The sequence below is a fragment of the Puma concolor genome, chromosome A2 (assembly GCF_028749965.1).
Source record: "Puma concolor isolate L17-30 chromosome A2, mPumCon1.1.hap2, whole genome shotgun sequence".
Lineage (NCBI taxonomy): Eukaryota > Metazoa > Chordata > Mammalia > Carnivora > Felidae > Puma > Puma concolor.
In genome coordinates, this window is record NC_141668.1 from 19606701 (window position 1) to 19628418 (window position 21718).

General features: G+C 51.2%; 1 protein-coding gene across 1 annotated transcript; it reads left to right on the forward strand.

Annotated features, from left to right (window-relative positions):
* Positions 1–4408: 4408 nt before the first annotated feature.
* AKR1B1 (aldo-keto reductase family 1 member B) lies at positions 4409–21256 on the forward strand. Its single transcript, XM_025929540.2, has 10 exons — positions 4409–4567; positions 12783–12950; positions 13649–13765; positions 14697–14774; positions 15077–15199; positions 15663–15769; positions 16082–16163; positions 16680–16763; positions 18642–18724; positions 20840–21256. The coding sequence occupies exons 1-10, from the start codon at positions 4502–4504 to the stop codon at positions 20880–20882; spliced, it is 951 nt and encodes a 316-aa protein (XP_025785325.1). The 5' UTR covers positions 4409–4501; the 3' UTR covers positions 20883–21256.
* The last annotated feature ends 462 nt before the right edge of the window (positions 21257–21718 follow it).

The following is a 21718-nucleotide window of genomic DNA, read 5'->3' on the forward strand; positions in this document are numbered from 1 at the left end:
CTGTGTGAATAACTTCACCTCTGTGAGTGGTCTTTTTATTATTGTTGTTATTTTGACGCTCTTAGGCACTGTGAGGCAAATGAGGAATTTGCCTCAATGCAGAAGTTAAGGAAGGGAGAGCACCTAAAATCTCAGTAATCAAAATAAATTACATTTTAATACGGTATTTTAACCATCTAAGTTAATGCAAGAAGAATCCATGATGAACAAAATGTCAAACTTTTAAAGTATGGCTACTTACTAACAACTTGGTTTTGGGCAAATTATTATTACCAAACCTCAGTTTCTTCACTCTGAAAAATGGGAAAGGAACAGGGTCAGTGTTTTGCCGGGAGTTTGTAAGGATAAAGTCAAGTAATGGGTCTGAAGTGTCTAACCCATAGAAGGCACTCAGAAAACAGTGGATGTCATTATTCACAAGAATGTATTGACCAGCTGTGCTAAAAGTGACAAAATGGGTTTTTTTTCATTCCTTCCCTCTTCTTCTTCCTCCCTTTCTCCCTCCTCCCACCCTCCTCCTCCTCTTCCTCCTCCCGCCCTCTCCTCTTCCTCCTCCTCTCTTCCCCTTCTTCCCCCTCCCTTCCTCCTCCTTCTCCCCCCTCCTCCTCTCCCTCCTCCTCCTCCTCCTCCAGTATCTATGAGGAAGTTTAACACGGTCAGTTCTCTCAATGATGTTTGCCACCTAAACTTCATCTCACAAACAAATATGAATAAATACTGACACCCTGGAGCCGGGTCCTCGGTCGACCAGTCCCCGAAGTTTTAAGACCAACTCCACTCTGTGGCAGGGGCTGAGGCCTCTGGCCTGTTCCTGTGGCTTTTTCACTCTTTCTCCTTTGCCTCCTTGCCTCCCCCTCCTTCCAGCTGCCAAAGGACCAGTCTCGGTTCTCATTCTACAGTTAGGACCGCTTGGCCGAGTGTTGGGAAGGACAGAATGGGCAGGGGCGGGGAGAAAGTCAGTTTTAGGGGGAGGGTAGAAATGCTCAGCCTGTAGATTTCTCCTGGAGCTGTCATCATGTCCTTTGCATGTGGTTGTCATAATTTTCCTGTTACCTAAGATGAGGAGTAGTGACAAGACCACAGAGTGGATGGAAGGCAGAGGTTTTCCAACCACAAGCCACCAACCGCCAGTGGACCATGAAATCATGGATCACGGAACCATGAGTGAAGCATGATTGAAATCAGCGCTAAGATAGTCCAGAATCTGCAATATCAGAGTAGGCCACACGCGATAAGGATGGGGATTGCTTTGTACATCTTTTGCTTCTGTTCTATCCACCTATGTGTGTACTGTGTCACAGGTAATGTATTTCTTCCCATGAGTCACAGTAAAATGATTTGAATTTTTTTTTAATGTTTTTATTTATTTTTGAGACAGAGAAAGAGCATGAGCAGGGGAGGGCAGAGAGAGAGGGAGACACAGAATCCGAAGCAGGCTCCAGGCTCCGAGCTGTCAGCACAGAGCCCGACGCGGGGCTCGAACCCACGAACTGCGAGATCATGACCTGAGCCGAAGTCGGACGCTCAGCCGACTGAGCCACCCAGGCGCCCCCGCAGTAAAATGATTTGAAAGCCACCAGCGTAGGGGTTGAGAGTGTGGGTGGTACGGTCCAACTCCTTGGGTTTAAATCTCGACCATGCCGCTTACTCACTATGAGACTGTAGCAATATACCTCTCTTCTCTGTGCCTCACTTTCCTCATATGTAAAATGAATTAATAATAGTATCCACTGCAATGGGTGGCAATGAAAATAAGTGATTTGATGCATATAATGCTTATAGAATAGTGCCAGGCACATGGCAAGTTCCACAGACATTAGCTATTATATTATTATTATTAGCCGCAGCACCTTCATATAATGTATGTAAAGTGCCTAAGACAGTGCTGCCTGAAATATAATAAAGGCTCAATAGTTGTTCCCCCTTGTGGAAGAGCCGTCGGGTGCTTACTATATATTCTACTATATTCTGTTGTCCTCTGCTTTCGGGCACACAAGAAGATATTTCCCCACCCCAGCGAAGATAGGCAGGACCCTGTGAATAGGTCTGGCCAAGAGGCCGTAGATGGGAGTGGAATAGTCACCCTATGAAAATATACGATCGGATGGTTTTTCGTATATTCACAGTTATCCCAGATTTCACAGGACCTCGAATGCCAGGCTATGGAGTTTAAGAGTTTAAGAATTGGAGAGTTAATAGGAAAAAGTCTTTTGGTTGTAAAAGGCACTTAATTAACGATAGTCTGGCAAACAGTATTTGCATTTTGTTTGGCTTCTTCCTAACTTTATCTGTATGGTACATGGCTTTTCCCCCCATGTTTATAATGAGGCCATACTTAGAATTTTGTCCTCTACTGTCGCCTTCGTATTACTTCATGTACACTTTCCTCTACGTATTGTCTTCATTTTCAGTGACTACATCATGTCTATTGCCACAGTTGGACACTTACAGTTTTACTTTATGTGGTTAGAACTGTGTTTAACACACACACACACACACACACACACACACACACACACACACCAGGCAAGTGAAGTGCCCAGGTGTAAACCTCAAGGAGGTATGCACACCCAGGCTACACCAGAATGATATCTCACTTTCCTCGCCCTAGTCCCAGGCCCATACCCTGTATGTGCACAGGCATTCTTCTTTTAAATGATTTCTTCAGGATGAGATTACTGGTTTCTCATGATGGGATTGCTGGTTCAGAACACGAAGATTCTTATTGCTTTTGAAATGAAGTACTAGCATGTCTGTCGGAAGGATTCCATTGAAGGGTGTGCAAAGCATAATTTTGATATGGGCACAATGGCATTTTACAAAGGCTACACAGGCGATGGGGAAGTTAGGAGACGATCATGCTATGTTCCAATGATAGTAGTACTGTTGCTATAGAAGATCCCCACGCCTGACTTGTCACAGTTGCAGAACCAACACAGACTACTCAGGACTTGTAGCTATTCGTGCAGTCAGCCTCCATACTCAGTCACCATAGAAACAGCAACAAGCCTCTCAAATCGAGCCCATGTCCCTAACAGACGACCCCTCTGTGTTATACCAACCTGGTTATTTAAGGGCTATCAGTTTCCCAAGGGACTACCTTTTGGATGGCAACTCTCGGAAGTAATCTCTATGTCAACAGAAATCTTATGAATGAAGAGTGTTAGTCTACTGCTGTTTTACCACAAACCAAGTTCCCAGCTTCAGGGTCTAATTAAAATGCCATCATTTGGGGCAAATAGCAGCAAGCAGGATTTGCCAACTAACAAGTTGGTTTTTTTGTTTTTTTATAAAAGTCAAATGGAAAAGTATCTGGGCTAGTCTGTTGTGTATAAATTTTTCCTAAGGGGCACTTTTCAGAAGTCACTAAGCGGAAAATCACCAGAATGGGGTTTAGTGAGGCCTGGTTCCTGAGTCATTGCCTGGCAGATGTAGTTCTCAATCTTGCATAATTAGGAAAGATTGGAGGGTGATGGAGCAGAAAGAGCAGGTTTGGGGTAGGATAGAGAATGGTGGAGAGAGGTTGTTGAAAAGAAACCAATCATCCAGCAACTTTCCTTTTGTTGTCTTGGAAAATGATGTCTTCTTACTTGCCAATTAAGGCTAATCAACTTATTATTTAGCAGCTCCTAATTTGAAACACTTGAACCTACCATATTAAAATTAACTTTTGTGAGTTTCTGTCTACTCACTCTTCTTCTAGAGAGTTCTGCCAAATTATCCTATTGAAACTTGCTGTTTTGATAAGAGTCTTATTTTGTGAAGACCGAACGTCTTCCATGTATCCTGGATCAAGCTCATCAGGGATTCCTAACCTCAAGAGATGCTGGGTTTGGTTGGAAGGCTTGTTCAACCTCACTCAGTGGTACAGACAAAACACGCACCTAAGGTTGGCTGTCAAGATAGCCCTAGGCAGCTACAAACAGGCTGTGTAAGCTCAAATCTCCAGAAGGTGTTCTGCCACAAGACTGCAAGCCATTTCTCAGATACGCACCTTTCTAAAAGCAAAGAGCGCTAAACTATACGTGTAGCCAGTACGATTCGTACAGATTAAGGATAGGACATTTGTCCAATTCTCAAAGAGCATGATTAGGCTTGGACAATAGACAACTGTATCCTTCTGGGCTCTTAAAAAAAAAAAAAAATGAAACCCAACCCCCTTCCCAGCCTACTTTATTTATATTTTCGCTTAAGCATTCCGGTTTCCACGTGCCCCAGAATTTGGTGAGATCTCTACCGCTGCGTGGGGCGTGGGCGAGCGAGCGGAGCGGAAGGAATCCGGTCACTCTAGGACCTAGCGGAAGAAGCTTCCTCGAGTAGCATCTGTGCTGACTGCGGCGCCTCCAACCTCGGCGCAGGCCGGCCAATCAGAAGCCGCCTTTGCGGAGCGGCGCGCCAATCGTACCCGCCCTTTCTGCAGACGCTACCGGCTATTTAAAGGTCTGCGCCAAGGCCCGTGTGGCGTGGTCGTTTGTTGGGGGGTTTGCGGAGCGCAGCGGTTATGGCCAGCCACCTCGTGCTCTACAATGGCGCCAAGATGCCCATCGTGGGGCTGGGCACCTGGAAGGTAGGTGCCCTGGGGGGGCGCGGCCTGGGGCGGCCGGGACCTGCAGTGACCCTGAGCGGCCACTGCCGCGGACGCCCGGTCTCCGAGGAGCCATACTTCGGCTTGCGCGGCCCGGGCGGGACGGGGCGGGCCCCGCGGGGACAAGGGTACGGGGCGCTGGCATGCGGTCCCGGGAGCTTGCGGGGGCGGGGGGGGGGGGGCGCTCCTGTGGACGCTTAGTGGGTGGGATTTCCCAGGCCGCAGTTGGAATCCTCTCCCAGCTGGAAAATCACCGAGGGGGTCTTCTGTTGCCCTGCCGCTCTGCTCGGGCGGTGGGAGTCGGGGAAGCCAGGGATATGGGGCCGAGCTTGGCGTTCCCGTCGGCACCGCACCTGTGCATCTGCGCCTTTGTCTCTCTACTAGTTTGTCCTTAATTGTTTCCGTTTTCGCTCTCCCAGGAATAAGCACTCAAAGTAAGCTCGGAGACTGCAGGTAATTAAATTAGCTGCCACGAGTTTGCCCAGGATCCGTCTATCTCCGTGTCCCCAAACACACGACGCTGATCCCCTGTAGCCGGGCTTGCTTCTTCTCGGGGGTGTGGTATGCGAGGTGGACCTTCGAAGAGAATCTGGGCAAGGGTGGTTGCCGCCCAGAGAAAAAACTGTTAGCTGGCATCAGTATTAAAATTTTCCGGAAACCTTCCCACCGCTGAAATCTTTCCACAACGTCCCTAAGAAATGGCTAGGAATAAAAGGGCTCGCCTGATGATCTGAAAATTAGGGGGCACAGAAGGTTAGTATTATGGGCGCTGGAACAAAACCCAGTATTTTTAAGCCGCTTGTAAGTTAGCCTTGGGGTATTGTATATCACATTTACAGCTGTGACCCACGTTTTCCCAGGAACTTTGAATATGGGCCTGGGCACTGCATGTTTACACACTGACAAGAACACGGGGGAGAAAGGATTGAGTGCACCCTGAAATGGTTGGATATAGAACAGAGGGTGGTGTTTACCTCTTCCCTACGGCCTGCAGCTGCAAATTAGCAAATTATAAGGTAAATCAGAAAAGGGGCATAGAGTTGCTTCACACAGAAAGTGTTTCTTGGCGAAAGTAATCAGTGTATATGTAATTTGTGTTTCCTTCAAGAAGTCCAGTGGTGGCTCTTAGGGTGGAATTAAATCAGGACCATGACACCAGGTTCATTTTCATCTGTGCAAGGTTATTCTCTTGGAACGGATGTGAAAAGACACTTTCTCGGCAACAGTGAATTACAGCGTGTATAATGTTGCAAGCAGCGTGCACACATATATGCACACATATACGTAGGACTTGAGCAAAAGATTTAGGACACGATGCTTTACCTTACAGGTGGGGGAGACGATGCTTTACGTTACAGGTGGGATGAATCCCAAGATTTTTATTCTATTTTGTGTTTTCAGAGGTTCTGTTCCCGACCTTGACCTGTCGTTTGAAAATTACTGCTCTGGGGTAAATAGGGACTAAAAGAGGTTAACAGAGGGTTTTAAATCATGGCACCGGAGCACTTAGTGCCCTGAAAGGCTGTGTGTTTCTTTAAAAATAACATTATGAAATCTACACTTAGGTCATTCGTCCTGGCAAACTAAGTTCTTGGAGGGCGAGGGTAGCATTTGCCTTGTTCACAAGCATTTCTAGCACTTCTCACAATGCCTGGTAAATCATAGGTATCCAAAAGATACGTAAGTATATGTTGAATTAATACAAAGAAGTAGGAAAACTTTGGATGGTGGGGGAGGTAAGGAGACGAGGTCTGTGCAGAATTGTGTTGAGCTGTAATGGAGGAAGTAACTGAAATAAATAGCGTTAGGTATGGGTTTAGAATGCATTTTTATTCTTTTTTTTTTTTAAGTATAAAAGTTATATAGGTAGTGGGTTATTCCCTTTTCCCCCATATGTGTGTACGTATTTCTTCACAGATGCTGGACGAAAGGTGGGGTGACCTAAATATCGTTTGCTTATCTTTGTAGGAACTGTGGGGGGGGGGTCACTCTTCAGTTGGGCACAGCTCCTTGTTCTGGATCTTTCCTATGATAGCTGTGCCCCATCCAGACCCTTCGCAGGGCTCTGGTCGTCTCCAATCTGCTTTTGCATCAAAGGTTGTCACATGCTCCCTTCTGTCTTTGGAGGTGAGGCTTTCAGACAGAGGGGAGAGCATCTCTGCCTCAGACCCTTCGTGGCTCAGCGAGCATTTCTCTCCGGCAAGCTTGCCTTCCCATAGGGTAGTAAGTAAACCCACCCACGTTGTATTGCCAGGAGTTCGTTCAAGCATAGATTACTTCTGATGCTGGTCGATGTCCTGTTGCTGGTAAATGTTTTGACTTAACTGAAAAATTGTTGGTAGTTTGGTCATTATAATGCACCCACATACTCCAAAGCTAGGAGGGGAGGTAAAACTGTGTTTCTCAACCTCTTTTCCATTATCACCACCCCTGCCCTACCTAGGAACCTTTGAGACATTTTCCTGTAATTGCCCCCCACGTAAAATTTTAACATCACAGATAGACTGTACATCTGTTGGTGTCCTGTGGCCTTTCAGAGGACAGCAAACCATTGTATAAGCTAAGATGGGGTTTTTTTTGCCCCTAGTGAACCAGTTTTTGCCACTTCGGGGATGATATCACCCCCTTTAAGAACACATGAGGTAGGGGCGCCTGGGTGGCTCAGTCGGTTGAGCGACCGCCTTCGGCTCAGGTCATTTTCTCCAGCGGTTTGTGAGTTCGAGCCCCGCGTCGGGCTCTGTGCCGACAGCTCAGAGCCTGGAGCCTGCTTCAGGTTCTGAGTCTCCCTGTCTCTCTGCCCCTCCCCCACTCATGCTCTGTCTCTCCCTGTCTCAGAAATAAATATTAAAAAAAAAAAATTAAAGGGGCGCCTGGGTGGCGCAGTCGGTTAAGCGTCCGACTTCAGCCAGGTCACGATCTCGCGGTCCGTGAGTTCGAGCCCCGCGTCAGGCTCTGGGCTGATGGCTCAGAGCCTGGAGCCTGTTTCCGATTCTCTGTCTCCCTCTCTCTCTGCCCCTCCCCCATTCATGCTCTGTCTCTCCCTGTCCCAGAAATAAATAAACGTTGAAAAAAAAAAATTAAAAAAAAAAAAATTAAAAAAAAAAAACAACACATGAGGTAGAAGAAAATGGCCAAGAAGAACTTCCTGTCACGTTCCCAAAGTGGGGCAAGCGTGTACTGGCCCCAGGATCCCGGGGTTGGGAGAGAGGGTAGCCGGCTGGCATTGCAGCTAAAACAGTAGCTTGGTTTTACTGTTCACCTACCTCATCTCCCTGTAGGCCTCAACCTGACAAGCTTCATGATCAGAGATCCTTAAATAAGTCTTCCCCAAGCAAGGCCAGTCCTGGTCTGTCCCCATCTCAGTCCAGTGGAGGTATCAGTGTCTTTGAATTCAGAGATTGAGTGGGAGGAAGTTAATTTCGGTTTTATTGGTTTGTGTTTGTTGCCCAGACCGATTACGAGCTTTGATGCAGAATGGTAGCCAGATTGACTGTTTTCGTGTGATAAGGCGACTGAAAAGTATGGTCAACTCTTTATCATTTGAAAGTGCAGTTTACATCGTGACACCGTTAAAACGAACGTGGACGTACTGAGCATGAGCCTGCACCAGGCATCGAAAAGCACATTTTCTGCTGACCGTGGGTTGGACGTGAAGTGTAGCATGTTGTAGTTAATTCTTTGGATTCTCCCCCGTGCTCGGTCTGTGGGAGTCTGACGCGCTGCAGGTTTTAAACCCTGTGTATCCAAAACTTGCAGGTCGCCAGTCTCCCACCTGTGCAGCGTGGGAGCGTTTTGTGTCCTCAGAGCCTGAGCAGGCCCAGCTTGCTCAGATTGACCCAAGTTGATGGAGACTGTATTGTCAACTGGTTAAACCCTTTTAGCCACCAAAATATCCGTGTTCCGTGTCAGAATACCTAACTTTTGTTATCACGATGCTGAACTGGATCCCAGAAATTTTATTTGTGAATAGGAATTAGGAAAAATCAAGCCTGGGCCTCTTGCCCAATCCCCATTTCTTCGTATGCTGCTTCTGGTAGAGAAAGGGGTTAGTAATCTATAACCCACAAACCTGTTTTTGTAAATAAAGTTTTATTAGAACGCCTCTCATTCCTCTCTGTATTCTTTATGACTGCTTATGTGCTGGAGCAGCAGAGTAAGAGCAGTTGCAACAGACTGTTTGGCCCACAGATCCTAAAATATTTTCTGTCTGGCGTCTTACAGAAAAAGTTGGCCAACTCCTGTTCCAGAAAATTCTAAGTGAATTAATTGGAACCTGAAATATGTTTAAGTTTATTTATTTTGAGAGAGTGTGTGTACATGCACACACAGGTTGGGCGGGGGCAGAGAGATAGGGACCTGAGCCGAAATTTAGAGTCAGATGCTTACCCAACTGAGCCACCCAGGCGCCCCCAGAATTTGGAAGACATTTTGAAAAGTCACAAATGCCTGTGTAACTTGCATCTGGTTGAAATGACTTACTTACACGATGAACCCTTACACTTCCAATAGAACACTGTATTGTAAGACCACTAGTATTTAAACAAAACTAATAAAAAATGGTAAGTTTCTCTTAGATGCAGATTGAATTTCTCTAAGGAAAAGCTGGTTTAATCGGAAGAAGTTAAACAATGCTTTTGGGGGACAGCTTTTCTGTGATAGGGTATTTTTCCAGGCTTTTGCGGTTGATGGCCCTGTTTCTTTATTAAATCTAAGTTAACATCGAAAGTTACGGTTTCCTCTTCCTTATTCCAGGATTACCATTGGCACCCTGTTCTTCTGCATCTCGCCCAAGTTCCCCCCCCCCCCCCCCCCCGGACAAAGTAGTTTCCTTTGTTCCAGACCTGCTCCCTTTCATTGCAAAAGTAATACCTGCTAATTAGAGGAAATTTTTTAAAAGTACATCAGAAAATGAACAGTCTTCTCTTCCCAGAAATCCCCACGGTTCATACTGTAAGGGATTCAGTCTCTGAGATGCCTTCTCTTTTTACTATCCACATTCTTTTATAACTTTTCTGGTTGGAGCCTTGAGGGAATAAAGGGAGAGTTACTGTCTTATTGTCTTGTAGCAAGAGCTACAAGCAAAGGGAAGATGATTGGGTTCGACAAGTGTGTGTGTGTAAAGGTGGGGGGACTGATAGTGATGGTCTGAGCTGGTGTTAGCCCGCTGCAGGTGTTACAAAGGGAGGACATGGGGAGGCCTGTCTCGTGGAGATGATGGGGACCCGAGGAGTAGAGAATTCTCACTGCCATCAGTTGGTGCCCACAGCCCAGACCGTTGTCAGGTTGCTGCCTGAGCTAGCGCTCTGGAGCTGGAAGGTCCGAGAGGTTGGGGCATGGACAGATTTGCCCAAGTCACAGGGCAGAATAGGGGCAGAATTGGGTTAAAACATAATTTAGTCTAGGATTTGTACAACTTGGTCATATGTCACTGGAGTGTTTCCTGTACTGGTTGTCTGCAGATTTGCTGTTTGGCGTATAGAAATATACTTTATGACTTATTTTCTTTTCCAAGTTTTCAGTTGGGGCCACTCCCTTCTGTTTGCATTTTTAAATGTGGACATGACATGGAGAGATGGCGTCATCGTGTCTTAGCATTCCCAAGTTTATTGTGTGATTTTTCACTAGATCTTAAATTGGCTGATTCATTAGTGATAAGAGAAGTTCCTTTAATCTCTTTTTGGGAAGGATTATACTGAGATGGTTAATATTGAATGTGGTTTGTGGACTCTGGTGCATTTTCACTGCAGAGGATGACTTTTCCCAGCCCAGAAGACTTGTACTGTCACCGACCAGAGTCTCTGTGCCTCTTCGGGTCCACACCGGAGCACAGAGCTGCTGGCAGAGCATGGCTCTAAGGTCCTTCTTCCAGGCTTTGAGTCCTGATGTCCCCTTACTGACTGACTGCACGATCATGGGCCAGTGGCGTGGCCTCTCTGTGCCTCACTTCCCTTATCTGTAGAGATAACAATGTGTGCCAGGGTTGTGATAAAGATTCAGCGTATTCACATACTTAAAACTGGTAAAAAGTGGCTCATAGCAAATGGGAGCTGCCCTTTTCAGTTTGAGCCAGTTTGGCTAGATGCCCCGCTGGTCAGGTTCCCTTCAGTGACGTGATCTGTCCTGGCTCAGCCTGGTGGTAACCAGGATGCCTGTTCCAGGGTCAGCGCGGAGGACAGCCATCAGTGCCCCCACGGCAGAGCACGTGGCCCCACACAGCCTTCCCCATCGCTGCGAAGCTGTCCCCCAAAAGGGGAGGCTGGCCCACAGCTGCTCAGGAGGCTTGCAACAAATTGCCACACTCCTACAAATTTATCTTACAAAAGGCCGAACAGTTCTTCCCTCTGTTTTTGCTTACCCTTTGAAAGCAGCGTGGCCGTCTTCCCAGCACACGTGTCCCTAGCCAGTCAGCCCCCTTCCAGGGAAGGGTCAGGGAGTGACAGCCTCTTTATGATCTGTTGGTCATTTCTGTCTTTGGCTTCTCTATGAAAACATAAGGTGAACTTTTTCTCAGTACTTTTGTACCAGTCGGTCAGCACCCTTGATTATCCTAGTCTGCATTCTTTTGGTTGCAGGGAATTGAATAACCAACTTCATCCGAAACAGGAAAAAAAGTGTGTTTGAGGTGGGGATTCATGGACCTACAGGGTGCCCTCAGGTGCACCAAATTCAAGGCTGTGCATGATGTCACTAGGAGCAGTCTCTCTCTCTCCTGCCTGCTCTCTTCAAGCAGCTCCCGGCTCCCAGTCTCCCAGCGCGGTGACCCCAGCAGAATGACAGCTTGTCTTGGTAGTTCCAGAGACCGAGTCTCGCAGGCCTGGCTTGGGTCATGCCTGGTCACGGCACCGGCTGTCATGGCAGATGCAGCGTGTGGCCTGTTCGGGGCTGGGCTTCTCTCTGCCCCATGCCTTGAATCTCGAATGGTGGGGAAGGCTGCACTTGCAGCTTCTTTGGTCCTCCAGGGAAAGAGGATATTGTCAGACCATCTGAAGATGCCTCCTGTCTTATACCTGAGTTTGGCAGCCCGCCCCCCGCTCCCTCCTCGGGGGTGAGCAAACTGAGTGTGCCAACAGGCTCTGGCCATACATTTGTTCCCACTGGCCCATATTCTGACCCCCCTCCCCGCCCCTCCTCCTGTTCACAGCAGCTGCTGTCAAAACAGCAAATGTCTGCAGCTGCTTGTGGCCCTGGGGAGTTTTCCTTTTCATTCTCTTCTCCCCCAGCTCTCTGGAGGAATGCACTGCATTCGTTCAACAGTCTGTTGCACATGTGTTTATTTTTCACCTCTCTGGTCTGAGTAGGATCAGTGAGGGGATGGAAAAAGTGTCTGCGCAGTCAGTCTGGGTGCTGGTGGAGCTCGAAGGCTCCAGAGTCCCCTCTTCCTCCTCGACAGCCAGCCCGTTTCCCGTCCTGGTGACGGAGACGGTCAGATGGCTCGGGCACGGACAGCCGTTCGGTGTCTTTGCAGCCCCGCCCACAAATTATGTGTGACCTCCACAGACCCCGTTTCCCCTCTCCTTCCCACTCCTTTCCGTCAGCTGGTATCTCGGAGGGACCGTCCCCCACCTCTGCCTCTTACAGCAGATTCTTACGCGGTGACAGATGCAGCCCCCACCTTGGAATCTGCATCAGTGACGTTCTGGACTTTATGATAATCTCCCAGAACTGCTTAAAAGCAAGTGATTGTGAGAATGTCGCACCCAAAAGGAGAAAGGAAAGCATCGGCGTTTAGCGCCAGCTCGGAAACCGAAAGGGAATTGGGTAAATATTGACAGCAGTTATTAAAATCTTCTGAGCTGTTCGGAGGAAATGGTGTCCCTTATCGTCTTGGGAACCTGTTAGATTCAGCTGGGGGGTTTTCATACAGTGGTTTGTCAGTCAACAGACGGAAAGACGCGAGCGAGACCGCTTTGGCACATCGTTTTAACGTGGTCTGTGCTGCCGTTAAGTGGTTGTCAGCATCGCCGAAAGTGAAGCCGTGTGGTATTTCACCTTGGTTCCCTACCCCCTCTCCGCGAGCAGACGGCTTGGGAAGCTGCTTGGGACAGAGGCCACCTTCCAGTGCCCGTCCTTAAGGGGCAGGAGCTTCCTCAGCGAGCAGGAGGTCCATACGGCCCTTCTTCCTGGGTTGTATGCAGACGCCGTGTTTTGCTTTGGTTTTTTATTTTGACTCCATGCCTTCCTTTCCTTTTCCCTCCAGTCCCCTCCGGGCAAAGTGACAGAGGCTGTGAAGATTGCGATTGACCTTGGGTACCGCCACATCGACTGTGCTCATGTGTACCAGAACGAGAATGAGGTGGGGTTGGCCATCCAGGAGAAACTCAAGGAGCAGGTGGTGAAGCGCGAGGACCTCTTCATCGTCAGCAAGGTACCACTCTGCAGGGGAGCCCGGGGGGGGGGGGGGGGTGATGGCAGGGAGGGATATTGGTCCAATGGCAGTGTCAGCTTGGGAGCCAAGGCCACACTCCAGGGCCACTTAATATGCTGTAGTTATTACTCAAGAGGCCGCTCTTCTGGGGCAGTGTGTTGACTGCAGGCCACAAGGGCTCCAGAGCTCACCTATCCATGGTCCATTGGAGGGTCGTTCAGCGTAGACCCATTGGGTGGAGCCCCTTGTTGGTGAGGCTTAGGTTGTGGGTTGGTGCTGCCTTCCCAGAGAGTTACCCTTGAGGACAGAACTTGGTTTCCATCTGGAGACCGGATGGATCTCCACTGCTGGCCACTGTCTTTGACCTGGAGGCTGTTGGTGCCCAAAGGGACACAGGCTGGGCCGGTGAGACTGACTCCACAGAGACCAGCCTATTAGGAAGATGGCCTGGAGAGCTCCCGTTTGGGGCCCGGGCCTTATGAACTGTCCGTTCTATACTCTGCCTTCGGTTGGGTCCCTCTGAGAGGTTTCCCTGACCTGCTTCTCCTCCCTTCCTTTGGGAAGTTAGGACCCACGGTGTGCGGTGGAAACCCCCTCACCACCCATTGGAGCATCACAGTGAAAGGGGTGGGGTGGGCTCCTGGCCGGGAAGCAGCCTCCTGTGCGCGGCGTAAGACGTGCTCTCTCCCTGGCTTCAGCTGTGGTGCACGTACCATGAGAAGAGCATGGTCAAGGGGGCCTGCCAGAAGACGCTCAGCGACCTCAAGCTGGACTACCTGGACCTCTACCTTATCCACTGGCCGACGGGCTTCAAGGTAGGCGGCTCAGGGCTCCGGCCGGGCCCCTGTCGCTCACGTAGCCCGTGGTGCGTTAAGGCGCAGGTGGAGACCCGCTCTGTGTGTCACCGGCCCGGGCTCCGCACCTTGAGCAGCGGCCAGTGCTGCCACCTGGGAGCTTGTTGGAGATCAGCCTCGGGCCCCACCAGGCCTGCTGCGCGGGAACCATGGGCAGCTCGTTTGCACGTTACAAAATTTGAGGAGCCCTGTGCTTTGTCATTTGCTGGCGGTACGGTCTAAAACGGTGACCTCCAACATGGCTCCAGTGGTGTTCTGCACGTGGCCCAAAGACCTCATTGGCTGCCCCCTCTGCCTCTGTGTGTGTGTGTGTGTGTGTGTGTCTAGTCCTGCGTGCTGCACACAGGCCCCGTGCTGTGGAAGCCTGATAGATACTTCTTGGCAGCCTGAGTCTCCGCGCAAAATAAACTCGAGTTATTACACTCTCTGCCTTCACTGTAGTCACAGGGTTGGGTTTCCGCTTTGTCAGCCAGACTGAAGGTGTGTGGTGGGTTTGACCCTGTGGCCCTGTTTTAATTGTGCCGTGTGTACCGGGCCTGACCTCCCATCCTTTGTTTTTCATGATAAGCCGCTGAGACTCAGCAGGGTGACACGGGCCCCGTGCCCCCGGCCCCGAGTCCTTCCCCTGTCCCCAGCCCGGCCCCTGGCAGGGCTCATCTCACCGACCAGGAACCGTTTCCATCTAACAGCTGCCACCCATTTGAAAGAAAAAGTGTCGGGGGGCCTCGGGAGTTGTCTGCCTGTCTCTCTTTCACACTGGCCCGTGGATTTGCCCTTGATTGTCTTCTAAAAACAGCTATGGTAGTTAAGAGTGAGTTTTTTTTAGAACTTTGCTTCCAAAGATGCAGGACTGTGAAGAGCCGTTACTGATTGATTGTTATCGTATCAACAGCCCGGGAAGGAGTATTTCCCACTGGATGGGGAAGGCAACGTGATCCCCAGTGACACCAATTTTGTGGACACGTGGGAGGTGAGGCGGCCCCTGATTTGGCTTTCTTCCTCCTGGCTGGTTTCCCTTTCTCCTTGTGAGTGGTCTGCTCTGCCTTGTCTTCCACTGCATTTTGTCACCCTGTCACCGTTGTTACTCTTCCAGTCTCATTGCAGCCAGCCTGGTTTTGTCTTGGCATCTCTTGGCTTCTCAGAGGTCTGACTCACTGGCACCTGTTAGTAAGGGCAGGACCTGTTAACCTGACTGGTGCCAAGGGTGCTTTTCTCGTTCTTGTCCTCTTGGGCACGTGTCAGCAGCAAGCAGAGACCCTGTTTTGTCATTAGGCCATGGAAGAGCTGGTGGATGCCGGGCTGGTGAAAGCTATTGGAATCTCCAACTTCAACCATCTCCAAGTCGAGAAGATCTTAAACAAGCCCGGCTTGAAATACAAGCCGGCTGTTAACCAGGTAAACCTCCAGCAGGGAAGGCTGTGCATGGGAGACTGTTGGGTTACTATCCGAACCCGTGTCACCCAGGCAGGAGGTGGGTCCTGATTTGCGATCGAGAATGACGATGAGGCATCTGAGAGCCGAGCTTGCAGGAGAGACGGAGTTTGAGCCCGGCTTGTGATGACTCAGGGTCTCCCAGATTGTCAGTGTGCAGACACTGAGATCCTTAGACGCGTCACAATTGATAAGTGGCCAAAGCCAGAATGAACCCTTAGGGCCCATGAGCAGGGTACATCAGTAATAAGATTATTGTTCTTCGGGTTGAGGACACTAGCTGGGAGGTGTAAACAGTTGTCACAACTTATCTGGGAGATAAGACATCGGTCATACATAATTTTTTGTCTGGGGAAGAGACATACTTACTGTCTGTCCCCGCACCTGTGCCCACGCGTCACCATCAGCCCCCTGTTTGCATTTGCAGATCGAATGCCACCCGTACCTCACTCAGGAGAAGCTAATCCAGTACTGCCAGTCCAAAGGCATTGTGGTGACTGCCTACAGTCCCCTCGGCTCTCCCGACAGGCCCTGGTGAGGTTTCCACCAGATCGTGTTCTCTTTTCCTCTGGTGAAGGTTAGAAGTGGTGAAAAAGAAAAAGTCAGCATCAAGGAACATGCTTCTGGCATTGATTTGCAGACCTGCCCAGGAGCATCTTGTTGGGGTTCCAGTAGCTTCTAGTGGCAAGGTGGCTGCTCTTTTTCCAGAGGGTTGGGAGTTTGTACCCGAGATTCAAATCAGGAGGAGACTGACGGACTGCCTTCTAAGGTCGATGGGAGATAGGGTTGCTGGCTACCTTAAGCAGCGGCGATAATGGTTGCTCACACGGGCCATCTTGTCTCCAGGGCCAAGCCCGAGGACCCTTCCCTGTTAGAGGATCCCAGGATCAAAGCGATCGCAGCCAAGCACAATAAAACCACAGCCCAGGTACTGTCATCTCCAGGCGCCCGTGGCCGTTGCCAGAACCCCCCGCATATGTAGTGGTCCCCTTTAACCGGGCAGGGGGGAGGCGACCAAGCCCAGCCGAGCCCTCCCTGGAAGTGCAGCTTGGGGTCCTGGAGTGGGTGGTGGAAAGGGCACGGACTGGAAGTTAGAAGACAGCTGTGTGATGGGGACAGTGACCTCTCCAGGCCACCCCGAGGGTCCGCATTTGCTGATGTAGGTGGGAAGCTCGTCTCTGTGCTCAGGGAAGAGCACTTGTGACCAGCTGCCCAGGAGATGTTCTCTTTCTCCCGTGTGGCGCCACGGCTTCCTCCTTGTGACCAGTACACGGGAGACATGGAAGCGCGTGGTGTGGCTGGGGGTGACCCTGACCCCTCTGGGCCTCTGTTTTCTCACGTGTGGAGTTCTGGAATTCCCTCGTGGGGAATGGATGTGCAAGACTAAGTGACATAACCGTGTGGGTGATTGGTGTACATACTCGCTCGGCGCATCTGTCCCCAGGTTCTGATCCGGTTCCCCATACAGAGGAATCTGGTCGTGATCCCCAAGTCTGTGACACCCGAACGCATTGCCGAGAACTTCCAGGTAAGATCCTGGCTGGTCGGCCAGGTTTTGTTCAGTGGAGAAGGGCACAGGGTCTCTCTTCCCGTGCCTCAACTGTCACGTGTGAGACCCCCACCCACCCTCCTGTCACCTCTCAGTCAGGAAGCCAGCCTCGGCTGCAGTGAGCAGACCGTGCACTCGGGACTGTGGCTTCTCTTGGGTGGAGGCGCCATGCCGGGGTGGGCCTCGTGCCTCAGTGATGCCCTCTGTACATGCACCCACCTTTGCTGAGGCTCCTCGGTGACTCCGCATTTGTCCTGAGAAATGTGGCCCTTGAGCGACACCGCCTGGGCTTGAATTGGGGCTCCGGTACCTTGTCTCCGTTTCCTCGTCTGTAAAGTGATACCTCTTTTGAGAATTGTCACGAAGATTAAATAAGATGCATCAGAGGGCTTCTCGTGGTGCGTGGTACCTGAGTGAGCGCTCCGGGAGCGCTGGTGAGTCTGGACTGCGGACACCCTGTAGGCCGTGAGCCCACCCACCACCCGTGCCAGGACCCCTTCCGGCAACAGGCAGAGCACAGGGCTCAGAGCACAGGGAGGTGTTCATGTGGGCCCTCAGAGCCCCTGCCAGGGCAGGTTAGATTGCCGCTTGCACCCAGGGGCAGGGGTCCCTGCGGGGCGGGGAAGAGCTGCTCCAGGCGGGGGGCCTGATGCCCGTGAGCCTCTGCTCCCCCTGAGCAAAGCCGCTCTGCCAGGATCGCTCTGACCCCTCCGGTTCCCAGCAGCCGTTGCCACAGCAGGCTGCTCATTTTGTGTGCTGTGCGGCCGTGGGTTGTGAGGGCATGTGCCACCCTCCGGTCCCCTGGGAGACCCAGAGAGGCCTCGGGGGCGGGGGTGGGGGTGGGGGGCCCTTACTGCGCAGTAGGGGAGACAGTCGTCTTGTTAGGGCCACACGTTTTACCTGTTCGAGCTCAAGTGGTGAGCTGTGAGAAACCTATCCTGCCAGAGATGGGTCCTTGGTTTCCTGTTTCGTTTGTTTTAAAGGTGGTAGGAAAAACGTTTTTAAATGATTAATCTTGTAGTGCTAACACAGTTATTTTATTCTTGCCTTTTGCTCTGTAGTGTTTGCACATTTGCCCACAGTTGTGATCGCAGAGTGTGCGGCAGGCTTCTTTCCTGCACGTTCTGCAGTCATCTGACCCAGGGGCCTCCCTCATGTCCCCGTGTGCAGCCGTCCCCTCACCCCCCACCCCCACCACCCCAGTTTCTTCTGGTGCTGCCTCGGGCCTGCCTGCTGGCACCGTGAGGGCCGAGGTCTTCCCAGGCAGGCTGTGCTCTTCAGGCAAGTGGTTCCCTCCTGACGACCTTTCTTGTCCTCTTTGGACGTTACTTGGCGGCTTCGGCCCATCTCAGATGCCATCTTCTTTGACCACATCCTTCGGCTCCCCGGCTGGAATTCATTCCTAGTTCCTCTGGATCCCCCGAGTGCTGTGTGTAGCATCTCACGCAGAGTGTGCGATTGATGATTCCTTGTGTTGGAGCTGTGGGATTACCCTTCGATTCACTGGAAACTGAGGCGGAGATACTTGTGACCCTTCATTTCCTTCCCCACTGGTGCTTGTCACAGAAGTGCTCAGCAGTGCCTTTGACATTAACTAAATGGACTGAAAAGTACCCTTTTGCTTAGAGGTTCCTGTTTTCCCGGTTGTGTGTGGCATCCAGACAGACCACGTGCGTTCTCCGTAGTCCTACAGTCAAGTCTCTCCGAGATCTGTCTTCCTGTCTGCCCTTCCGCACTCAGGGCAGCATCCCGCCAGCGGCCCCGCACAGGGCTGTTCGGATACTTGGGTACTCTGTGTTTGACCTTCATTTGCAGAATTTACTGGACTCTTTTTTTATTATTATTATTTCTTTTTAGGTCTTTGACTTTGAACTGAGCAGCGTGGATATGACCACCTTACTCAGCTACAACCGGAACTGGAGAGTCTGTGCCTTAGTGAGGTGAGTGGGTCCTGGGAGGGGATCTGATGCTACAGAATGAGAGAAGCTCCTGCAGGCCGTGCTGCCCAGGGCCTGTTAGCACAACCGTTCCGACCTGTGTACGTTGCCTTGCCTTCTCATCCACGTGCAGCAGCAAGCATTTCGTCCCGTGGGAGCCGCAGTGCACATAGCCACGGGGAAAATGCCCGGAGATCTGTTCTAGATATGTTCTCCCCTCCGCCGCAGGCAGCCACCACATATTTTAGCGTTAATTTTCAACTCTCAGTGGCTCATCTGAAGCCAGGTGATCCCATGTGGCTCCTGTCCACCCCCCTTCCTGGCAGACTTTGCATGTGACCCTGTCTGACACCGACTTAATAAAAGGGGTTCCATAGGAAGACCGTGGTGCTTGGGGCTCTGACACCGATGAGCCACATGACTGAGAAAACCACTCGACGCCCTGACTGGCAGGCACCCAGGGCCCCTCCGGCTACCCATTTGCTGGGTCCTTGTATTTCTGGCAATTGGTAGTTTGGAAGCTGAGGGAGGTGACTTTCCCTACAGTACAATGACTAAGTAAAGTTTGAAATTCATTCTCTGCTTTCCAGAAAAATTCCGTTTTACAGCGGGGACTCAGAGCTTCCTCTCTCATGGTTTTTATTGCCTGTTTCCCCTCCGTCTCCTCATGGTTACATTCTCTTCTGAGTGAGATCTGGACTCTCCCTGGGGTGGGGTGGGGTGCCAGCCTTCTCTCTCCAGCCTCTGCTGCCTCTGCAGTTTGGTTTGCACCGCAGGTGTGGCAGCCGCCCCGCCCCCCCCCCCCCCCCCCCGCCCCGCAGGTGTCCACCGGGTCTGCGTCTGGGCTGAGATCTCCGCTGTGCTTTAGGCAGGATGGTGCCTGGTGAGCGTGTGGCTGTCACACCCGTGGCCTCGCATTCCAAATAGGCCACCAACGGTTTTATCGCTGGCAGCCCCACACCAGGCCCTTTCTGACAGCCCTGTTTGTGTTAATGGCACTTAACCTTTAAGCATTAGAATCCTTTTTTGGGTCGGGTAGGTGAGGGAGAGAGAAATGATTCGTTGACCGGGTGACCTCTGTGCTCCTTGGAGGGACTCTGTGTCAGTTCCCTTGGCCCTTCCCACAGCCCACGAGGGGTATTGAAGCTCTCGGGGCTGACAGACCACAGTGGTTTTCCAACTGGTCCCGTTACACTCCCTCCACTCCGGTGCCGTCGCAGAGAGAGCTGTCAGATTATTCCGGGGGCTACTGATGTTTAATGGGGATGGGTTGGGGCTGGAGTGGGGAGGGAGAGGCCGGTTCCAACATTCCTGGGTCACCTAGGAAGCTTTCTCACTCGACATACACATCCAGTGCCTTTCTGGAAATTCATGCTGTCCTGAGCTTCTATGGCTAATGGCAGGGTTAATGTTACTCGGGTTTGATGGGATGCCAAAAAAAATGGAGTGTGGAGGAGTTTTGAATGAGCAAGAGTTGTGTGCCCCAAGCGGGGTTCACCCTGGGCCTTTCACACTGTGCCCAGCCTGTGTCTCCAGCGGTGGTGCCATTACGCTCCCAGCACAGGCCGTCGGCCCAACCAGGTGGGATAGTGAACCTGTTCAAACGTGCCTGCAGCTCTGCGCTCCCAGGTGGATGCCTGGCCTGTTTCCTGCCCTGTGTTTCCCTGTGTCAAATCCTCCACTACTTTCCTCGGCTCCCTTCGGCTCCCACTGCTGGCGGGCAGCTTCTGGAGATGCCCGCGCCGTCTCGCTCTGTCACACATACGGACCCCTGGCTCCTCTCCTCACCCTCCTGCCGTTCCAGACAACGGGATACTGTCTGGTCCCGCCAGCTAGACTGAGTTCCCGGGATGCAGGAATCGTGTCTTGCTGCCCCGCAGGCCTCAGGCACGGTGCCGGCTGCACAGGGAGCAGGGTGTCCCATCGTGCCTGTGGCAGAGGAGTCGAGGGGGCCTTCCGCCCGGGTGCAGACCCGTGATCTGCGGTCTCGGAACTGGCGGTTGTCTCTGAGGCCTCTGCTTTCACCCCGAGGAGACACTCACCGTTTCTTTTTGTGATTTGCTACGGTCAGAGTCTCTCCCTTGAAAAGCTGACATGTTCCTCTTTGTCTCCTGACAGCTGTGCCTCCCACAAGGACTATCCCTTCACCGATGAGTTTTGAAGCCGTCGGTGCCTGTCCTCCTCCAGGTGGCCTGCTGCTTTGTTCCCCGTGTCACTTCTCCTGGATGTAGCGTAGTGTGGCCTGTGCCCATCAGTGGTGGGTCCACGACCTGGGGACGGGCCAGTGAGGGCTTGGCCCACGTGGTGTTGGGTCCAGAGAGTAGTATCCATAGATACTATCCATAGAAGTCTCTTCCAGGTCTCTTTGCCCTTCTTCTTCAGCTGGGGAAAGTAGGACCTTAGTACCCTTTTCTGGCTAAGTTGAATCTACAGAGTCTAAATAGTGCTACTAACAACCGGTTATTGGCTGCCGGGAAGCGTAACCCTTTCAGCCGGACTTCTTGCCTCAAATAAAAAGTACTTTTGTGAACTTGATGCTGTTTGTTTTATTTTGATTTATCGAAACGATACACCATTTTGTGTCTCACTCGGCCTTCGTCCCATCTATACCCATAAAGCAGGCCATTCAACTGGGCAACAGGAATGAGCCCCTGATGTCTTACCCTCTAGTTGGGGGCCCCTGGCCCCAGTACTTCACCCAATTAGCTTTAGGGTGGTTGGTCTCCTCTGTGTGCACGTTGGAGTCCCCTGGGAAGCCCTTAATGCTAGTGATGTCTGGACCTCACCCCCAGAGACCCATCTGAGTGGCCCAGGGTGGAGCCAGGCCACAAAAAGCGTGCAGGCTCCCCAGGTGTTCCCACTGTGCAGCCAAGGCTGAGAGCCGCCGCTGTAGGGCTGAGCGGGGTGGTAAACCCATCTGTAATTTCACAGGTTACTTTGTTGTTCCTGTTGCCCGTGAAGACCAAAGTCCTGTTTACAAGGAGCCCTGCTCACAAA